The 9,699-nt window shown below is 37.7% G+C and overlaps 1 protein-coding gene across 1 annotated transcript; it reads left to right on the top strand.

Moving 5' to 3' along the window:
• Nucleotides 1–340: 340 nt before the first annotated feature.
• LOC137952344 (short-chain dehydrogenase reductase 2a-like) lies at nucleotides 341–1,579 on the top strand. Its single transcript, XM_068799485.1, has 2 exons — nucleotides 341–423; nucleotides 757–1,579. The coding sequence occupies exons 1-2, from the start codon at nucleotides 341–343 to the stop codon at nucleotides 1,577–1,579; spliced, it is 906 nt and encodes a 301-aa protein (XP_068655586.1).
• Nucleotides 1,580–9,699: the final 8,120 nt, after the last annotated feature.

Raw genomic sequence — 9,699 nt, 5'->3', positions numbered from 1 at the left:
ATGCTGAAAACTACCGATTTGCCCTTCCTTCCGTGGTTTTGACTACCTTAAAGCTTGTAGGGGACCCCAGACGCAGTGTCTTGTCCACTAGTTTGAATCTTCTGGTGTTCTTGAAGACCAGAGAACAGAGTTGTGGTTTTCTGATAAAAAGTAAGGGTAGTATGGTACAGAAGATTGTGTGAAGGACTTCAAACAAGGAGTCGTCTTGGCCTATAAATGCTCTAGTTTCCCATGTAACCAAACCATCATCTACTGCTTTCTCCAAGGAGACATCTCAGAGCTCCTCTCTCTTTCCCTCTCTCTCACTCTCTTCTGTATCTGTTCTAATCTGTCAGTGATAATGACTGTTGAGGTGATGCCTGAGCAAATCCATCAAGGCATATCAGTTCTAGGCAGGGAAATGGCTCATTCTTCTCCTAGAAGGTAAACTTTCTTCTCTTTAATTTTTCTCACGATTTTCATTCCTGTGTTTCTGGGCCTTCGAAGTATAGATATCATTCTTATTCATTTTCTTTTCAGCACGTAGAGTTTTCGAAGTCCCGATTGATCTTTCTTTTAGAGTAAACAACTTCCGACTCTCATGTCTTCCTGTCCGGAATAGGATTTTCATATAACCATGATAGATAGCTTTCTCCTGTACTTTTGGCTGCTACCACTCTGTTTTCGCGAATTACTGTGCACAAGGATCGTATCAGATACCTGAGATGGGAGATTTATTGAGGTTCATAAAATAATGAAAATTTTGAATTCTTGTAGGCTGGAAGGGAAGATTGCCGTAGTCACCGGCGGCGCCAGGGGAATAGGGGAAGCCACAGTGAGGCTCTTTTCCAAACATGGAGCAAAGGTGGTGATAGCTGATGTTGATGACACAACTGGGACTGTGCTCGCCGAATCCTTAGGCCCTCATGTAACATTTGTGCACTGTGATGTTAGCCAGGAAGAGGACGTCAAACACTTGATCGACTGGACAGTTTCACGACACGGCCGGCTCGACATCCTCTTCAACAACGCCGGCGTCCTCGGCAACCAGTCCAAGAACAAGAGCATCATAAACTTCGACGCAGATGAGTTTGATCGAGTAATGCAAGTGAACGTTCGGGGGATGGCATTGGGCATGAAGCATGCAGCTCGAGTGATGATTCCTCGTGGTAGTGGCTGTATCATATCAACGGCTAGTGTCGCAGGCGTCATCGGTGGACTTGGACCCCATTCTTACACTGCCTCGAAGCATGCAATCGTAGGGCTCACGAAGAACACAGCCTGTGAGCTTGGAAGATATGGAATTAGGGTGAACTGCATATCTCCCTTTGGAGTGGCCACCTCGATGCTGATCAATGCATGGAAGAGAGCAGAAGAGGAGGACGAATGTATGGGTTTAGGGGTACCCTGTGAGGAAGAGGTAGAGAAGATGGAGGAGTTTGTGAGAAGTTTAGCCACACTGAAAGGTCCTACTCTAAGAGCCAAGGACATAGCTGAGGCTGCTCTTTACCTTGCTAGTGATGAATCCAAGTATGTGAGCGGCCACAACCTTGTTGTAGATGGTGGAGTTACAACCTCAATAAACTGCGTCGGTCTGTAGCTTAAGGAAATTCAGTTCTTGAGAAAACATTGATCAAATTCTTTTCCCTCAAACTCCATGTCTGAGGCCTGTTAAAAAAAAAATTCCCAGACTCGAAATAGTTTCCTCATGTATTTATGATTTCATTTTAAATGCAAGAGATCATTCAAAAAGCTTTATACAGTCTCTGCTTCCAAGATTCATGGTGTCTTTCAATAGTTTCTTGTAGTAATTTACAGTGTAAGAAATCCAGGGTTCCATACCAGTTCTCAAACTCGGCGTTGGGAAATCCCAAATAAGATCCTTAGACATCTCGTCTGGTGAGGAAGGAATATATAAAGTATATATGAAACCATGGCCGTAAGCACTGGTAACCACCCAGGAAAAGAAAGGTTCCAAAGTGATTAAAATTAAGAAATGTCCTTGCAGAGAGATGCTCCCCATTATTGTACTAAACAAGGTCGGGTCCTTCCATGGAAAGCCCAACTGTTTTAGATTCTCGTAGGCAGCTTTCCGATGGGGTTCCTCAAGCTACACTTGGTTTAAACAAATCTAGCCTACAACCCAAATAATGTGTAGGATTTCAATCCTTGGACCACCTCCACCCGGCTTAGAGATTCTAAACAAGGAATAGAAGTCAAATGAAGTCTGTAATCCACATTCCATTATAGTATATTTAATGAAAGAAGCATATTAAAGTGTTACTTGATGAGTTGTTGGAGTCCTGGAGGATAGTTCTGGATCAAGCTCAAACACGAAATTTCTCTCTACTCAGCAGTTCCAAGTACTAGCTTGATGAGGCATTAGATTCTACCACACCAGAGGTATGCCAGATCAACTACAGTTTTTTTCACGAAGAATTTTGCTTTGATATCATCAAAGAGAGTATGAACAATAAAGCAAATACAAAACTCCATTTATCCTTGTAACACAGCAGTGCCCAACATATTGATGACTAGGGTATGCCTGTATGGCTTGATTTCTTCAGCCCAAAACATGCTTAGTTGATTTTTAATATTAGTTTATAAAAAATTTATTGACCATTAAAATAATTTAAAAAGTGTAGCTTTAAATCTGTAGCCAGAGTTGAAGTTTGATCTCACCAATAAATTTTGGTTACATTTAATGGTCAGATTAACAACTATACAAATAACATTTTCCAAGTACACAAACCATTCTTTAAATAATGAAACTCGTTTCCCAAGGGAAAGAAAAGGAAGAGTTGTCATAAAAGTTTCAAATTTGACAGTACATACATACAGTTGACTAACTATATCAACCAAAAGACCCAAGAAAAGAATCTTAAAAAAGAGAGGAAAAGTCTCACATGCCAGTCCAGAATAGTTGGCTTTCTTTGACCAGAGCATTCTATCCAGCATAACAACTTCTAAATCCCTGTAGAGAAGACAACAAAAGCATTTCAATCATGCATTAAGAATAATTTTCTCACATATATTGATCAGTTTCAAGTTGTTAGTTACCGGTTTGGTCTTACAACCTTCGATCAGATTCTAACTGTAAAGGCCACAATGTATGATAGAATACAGGGCACGGCATCAAGTCCTCTTATTGCAAGCTTGTGATAGCTTTGTTCATAATATTCCTTCCCCCTGGTTATTTGTAAAGAATGTTGGGGGAAACTTTGCAGTTAAATTTATACATCTTGTATAAGTTCTTTGTTTGGATTGACTATATCTTTTTCAATCGTTGAGTGGGTTGGTGATTCACAAATGTAAAAACTCCAAGTGGAACTCTCTGAGCCTTGAAAGCAAGAAAAAATCCTTTGGTCTTCATCTAGAAGAATATAAAATGCTAAATCACCACTCTAATAAAATTCCAGAACAGAGTAAAAAAAAAATCTAGTAGAATCCCATTCAACAAGGATATAATTGAATTCCTTGTAGACTCTAATGACTTGATAGTGAGGCGGCCATGTGGGTGCAACAAAGAATTTTGGAGCTCAGACCTAGAGATTTGGAAGATCTGAGTTCAACGAAGAGACTTTTTGTCCTTCTCCAGTCTTTGTTTTCCTCTCAGCTGACTCTAGAATATAAAATAAAAGTAGGTGAGGAATGAGTTTGAACACCGAAAGGCATTGAAAAATGGGTGTCGGCAGTTCTTTCAAAGTTGAAAACAGCACAAGCATTACCGTACCATGAGTTGTGAACCACAGAAAAAAATTTCATGTCGCTTCATTCATGAAACATCTTTATATTCATGTTGCCGACAACAAAACAATGAAAAGAGGTTGACGGTTAGCTGTGTGCCCTTTTTTCCTAGACAGCCATGCGATATGTGAGTGTAATGGAGTGAAATTCATCTACTTTGCCTTGACCATGATCCTCATAAGAAGAGTCAAAACTATTGCATAAAGTAAAAAAGCCAACTCCGAACTCCAGAGACAGATATATAATATACTCTGACATGGAAAAGAAATTTGGAATTTCTTATTACTCGATTTAATTGATTCAAATGGATAAGATCAACAAGCACTTCTTCAAAAACAAGTACAACAGCATGCCTGTTATCTGTTAAACAAAGAAGAACTATGAACCAACAGTTCATGTAAGTAAGCATCAGTTGCTGATTAGGAAGATGAAAATGCAGGTGTGGCACTGAGTTCTTCCCAGAAACTGTTTCAAAAGAAATTTATTCTTGTTTTATAGCATTTAAAAGAAATTCCTGCTTTTCAAAGAAGTGCCTGATTCGTTTTGTCCTCATGCAGGAACTAATGGATCCACACCATTGCTCTTGGTGAGAAAATTAATCAAATAATAATGTCTCATCACCAAATGTAACCATGAAAACAGATAATTTCATAAGCAGTCAATTCATGTTATTGTCAAAAGTTACCTATGGCTATTGCTGAGAATGCTATTCTGATTTCTCATTTTTGAGAATAATCAGATAAAGATTTTACTGAAAAAAAAAAAAGAAGAGAATACAAGAGATGGCCAGAGGATGCAAAGAATACAATATAGAAAGAACTAGAAAACAAAAGAAGCATAATCAACATAAAATGCATCAATCAAAAAACGGAAGTTCCTACAACAAGGTGATCGGTGCTTTGTGGTGTGTTAGCCCAAGAGAGGGTCCAATTGTATCAAATGGCTTCTACTCATCATCAAACATGATGGAAGTGCCAAGGGCAAAGTTATGCTGCTGATGATAGCCAAAGCACCCTTGATCAAAAGAGGCTCAGAAAAATCATTTGTGTAGAAACAACACCAACTGGAGGAGAGCAGCAACTCTGCCTTCATTAAATTACAATGACCAAAAGACATAGTAAACCAAACAAGTATTTTTTTATATCATGAACGGTATTCCTGCCTCTGACATGTTCCAATTGCCCCAAGATCTGCCATTAAACTTGAGCTTTAACCATCTATTTTAATCCAGGATAACAAGCAAATATTTGATTGTGTTACAGCTAATAATAGAGCTATGCAGATGGGTAAGGTGTGAAATTTTTCTATCAACATATAAAATGCAATGAAACACTTCTCCAATGACACCACCAACCATGAAGTTTTTTTCCTAGATTGACTGTTCATTCTTTCCAGATGCTCAGCGCAACAAGGGTATTAAAGTTTGGTCCAAGTTTATCTCAAAATGACTAATTAAGTTAAGAGGTTTTTTTCCCAACTTATAATCACAAGACAATTTTAAATTTAATTTATGTGGGTTTATTCTAAGTAACATTCCCCTTCACGTCTTTGCCTAAACAAAGAAATAACATGTAGGCTTAAAACAAGGACAACATAAATAAGACAAAATGATGGGGACACCCCTCGTGTACCACCGACTACACGAGTCTATACTCAGATACACCGGACAAGACCCACCACGTTGTGGTTGGGGAGTAAAGCGTTTAGGACAGATTAATTATTATTTTATTTATTTATATTTTGTATTGTCCTTAGAATTAATTGTCTTATTTGTTCAGGGGCATTTTGGTCTTTAGGGGTATTTTGGTCATTTTAAAATGTCTAAGTGTTTTGGGTCGCGATTTTAAACCGTTATGCGTGTAACAGAGGATGGTTGAAGGAAATGAAATTTTTTCCTTCTCTCCACTGTTCTCTTATTCCTCCTCTCTTTCTTCTTCTTATTCTCCTCCCTCTATTTTCCCCATTCTCCCTCACTGCAACAATACATGACGCTCATCCAGTGTCACAAAACAAATGACTTGTTTCTTTGTTCTTTTGTTAATATATATACATCCTTTTTCAAAAAAAAAAAAAAAAAAAACAAATGACATGCTTTAATATCATTCTAAATTTGGGCTTACATCGCAAAATGACAAACCAAAGTTAGGAGACATTTTCTCAAATAATAATCACAAGACTTTTCCACACTTTAAGTGTGTGGATTATTCTCACTAAATATTTCGTTGCTCCAAGAGGGAAGGGAAAGGTGGTGTGCCAGAAGGGAAGACCAAATTTTTGAAGGATACACCACAAATCATATACATGAAGGGGTAGAAGTGAATGTGAAAGAAGAAGAAATCATTTCTTTTTGAAACACATTGAAGAGTTTGTACATTCAGTCTTTGGAAGATTGCCCTCTCCAGATTTGTTGGTCAATAGCAAAGATTTAGCTGCATACAACAAAAACTGGGAAACCATTGGAGTCCCTGAGGATTTCCCAAGAGAGTATTGCCACAGACTTGTAGGACTGATCAAATAGAAGTTACATGTATTAGGGGGAAATCATTTAGGATCAGAGAAACATCTCTTCCTAACAACAAGAGACATGTCTCCAACCACAATTTTGGCTAGAATTTGACGCAATTTCTATTCTCTCATGTGAATTTGATGCAATTTCTATTCTCTCACGGTTCAACACTATTCTTTATAAGTCCATGGACTTCCCTGATAAGAAAAGATACCCCACTTTCAATATCAACAGGGTAGCAAAGCTTTTGATGACAACTGCCAGAATGCATGAACAATTTATGCTGTTCAGGTTGCTTTTATGTTTTCTAAAAGATTTTGAGTCACTTAAAAAGGGATAATGTCTAAGTGAAATCTTATTATCGCTCCCAGAAAAATGGGGGCTGAAGCACTGGAACTCCCCTGTCCACATTTTCCTACAGGGATATCCTGACACTAAAAAGTTTGCTGCTTCAAGGGCAAATTTTACCTTGTCCCAAAGTCTCCACTGTAATGACCAAATGATCAATTGGCCTCTTCAGTACCACCACCCCCCACTCCAGGATCATCCTCATCACTCTGGGACTCTCATCCATTAAGTCTCTTTGCTGTCCCAATCCTCTTGACCATCTTGCTCAGACTTCCATGTCCAAAATATATATATATATATATAGATATATATAGATATATTTTCTAAGTCTACAAAACCATCCCCCGTTTAAAGAAAAATCTGGTTCACCTTAGAACTCACCAAACTTTTCACGTGTTTACAGCCTTTGGTTTCAGTCATTAGAAGCAATACCTAGTAGGCCAGTGAAACAAGCCACAGCCTCTGAACAGTGTTATAGAAGGAAAAAGGGACTCCAAACGCTGCATCGTCATGAAGGCCGACTGACCTAGGCTGAAAACAGGACAAAAACAACTTTACCAGGAGGCTATCCTTTTGTATTTCTCCCATTCTTTTATTTTCCTATAACATACTCTCTATCCCCGGAGAGTATCTGTTTGTATTTCTCTCATTCTTTCCTCATGGTGCCCAAAATAAAAAATAAAAAAAAATAGCCTTTTAGGTCCTGGATTCAAGGAGTTGGAAAGAGCTCTTCTTCAACACATAAAACTACTCTGTCTCCTTTTTTTCATTTTTGATGATGATACCTTATAGTGGAATAGAACTTGGAAAGAGATAAAAAAAAACATTATGTCCATCGCATCTTGATTGGAGCTTAACAAGCACAGGAGCCATGCTAAACTTCTCCTTGTCATTCCAAGTATATTGGAACTCTTTCCCATTGTTTTCTAAAATAAAAAATATATCCAGCCTGCCATTATCATATTTTTTAGCAACCAGCCTATATAAAATCTCATCATCAGGAGGTTCCACATCATCAACATATGGTGGAGTCCACTGCCAAGATCTTATTTCGGGAACTCCATCACGTGGCTGTTACATGTTTGAATCAGTCTTGAGTGAGAAGGCTCCCCATTGCCAAATTCATTCCCTTCCAGAAAACGGTCCTCTTGTTACAAAAATACGAGTTGGGAGTCAAACTTACCAAATAAATGTTAAGCCAGACCTTCAAGTGCCTTCTTTATATCATTAGCTGCATAGGTTGTTCCATCTGTACCAGATGATGCCCACTCATCAGGTGAGAAAACTCGAACACCTTCCAGCAGTTTCCATGGGCTATCACCATATATGAACCACAAAACCATGAAATTCCCACAGGATAGTGAGTTGAGTCAATTGAATCTCAACGATAAACATCTCCGGTTACCAGAAAATTAGTAAGGCCTTTACTCAACTGCCCTGCCTGATGAGCACTTGTGTAACTCAAGACAGTGTCAGCATCAACATAGTATGTATCATTGTTACTTCTGCTCACATGGTCAGAAGGAACAAGTACATCATCAAAATTCTGCGTTGGAGTTAAAGTGAACAGATTAAATGCAATAACAATATAAAGCCCCCAGCAGATGAAACAATTACATGATGAAGAAAGCAGGAAAAGATGGAAAGAAACCATTTCAGCATATTTTATCAGAGAGTTGAACAAACTTTAGGTCCTAGAGAACATTTAAATCAAATACCAGTACGTGTACCATATTCACACATGTCATCCGAAAAAGAGCAATTATTTGCATGTAAACAAGATTTTTTTTTTTTTTAGAATAGTTAGAATTTCATTGATAGATGGAATTTAGAAGAGGAAAAGAAATAGAAAGTTGCTAAAAGCCTTGCATGGAGGCATCAAAATACAAAAGAAACTGCAAACAGAATAGGATGAATGAACATCCAGAAATCGGAATGAAGACGATAGGAAATCAAATGCTACTATCCTTGATGGGCTTTATATACACAAATGATTAAAAGGAAAAAATTGTATTTTCTAAAATTCATGGTCTAGTTTTCCAGTACAGTCTTCGACCACAAATCATGACCGCATACACAAGAGTTTGAATACAGAAAAAACACTAAACCTAGGTGACCATGAATAAGCTTCGAAACTTCTTCAGGTAGGAAAGAAAACATGGAATGGGAATAAGAAATTCACAATATATACATATTGCCAACCTAAAATAACATAAGTCGGACCCAGGAGAGAAATAGAAGCAAAAAGTACTTAATCATGCATACTACCCATGGCATCAAATTAACAAGGTCATCGAGATGGAAAAAAATACGTGTGAACGCCAAAAAAAAAAAAAAAAACAATCATTTGTTATCGCCTTCACAGAAGCAAGATGATGGCATTGAAATAGTTGTAGATGGCATTCTTCAGTATTCCAATTGAAAGATTGTCCCTCCTATGAAGTTGCAACCCAAGTTTAGAAAATATCCCATCTGGAACGTTGTTGGTGGTGTCACTCTCGTGCACCACATCTACCAAAAAAGAGTTCTGAATCCATGACCCTAACTCACAGCCAAATGTTTAAGCTTGCAATTAAAATATATATTCTATATAAGAATTGCGGCTCCTAAAAATCACTTCCAGTCCCACGAAAGGGAGAGAATCACAATCACAACACAGAAAAGAAACTCAACTTGCTTATCTAGCTATGAAATTTCGAACCTACCACAAGATAGAAGGTGCAGAACTACAGAAACCATAATTAATCGTTAACAAACTTGAAATTGAAAAATAAACTAAAACAGTTCCAAAGCTAATCATATAAAAGCAGATTTTCGATATTTCCTCCCGTCTAGTTTACTACTGGAATGGAGAATAACATTTGCAATGAAAAAATATTTGAAAGTAATAGTAAAATATAAATGCAATTTCCCCATCAATTGCAGGATACTCTAACTGCACAAGAGATCATGTTATTCTCAAACCCAGAATTTCCCAAGCAAGACGAGGAAATTCTCCACAACCATAACTTGATATGAAGCAAAACAAGGAAATGATTATTTCGGTTTCGAAGCATTTTGAGTCCAATACAAATGGCTCATAATTTGCAAAGGCTGCAATAACTAAATGAAAATCTTAA

The sequence above is a fragment of the Aristolochia californica genome, unplaced genomic scaffold, assembly GCF_029961685.1.
Source record: "Aristolochia californica isolate CCGP_79_NKW_82.1479 unplaced genomic scaffold, dmAriCali1.0.hap1 SCAF_15, whole genome shotgun sequence".
Classification (NCBI taxonomy): domain Eukaryota; kingdom Viridiplantae; phylum Streptophyta; class Magnoliopsida; order Piperales; family Aristolochiaceae; genus Aristolochia; species Aristolochia californica.
This window is presented reverse-complemented; position numbering and strand designations above follow the sequence as displayed.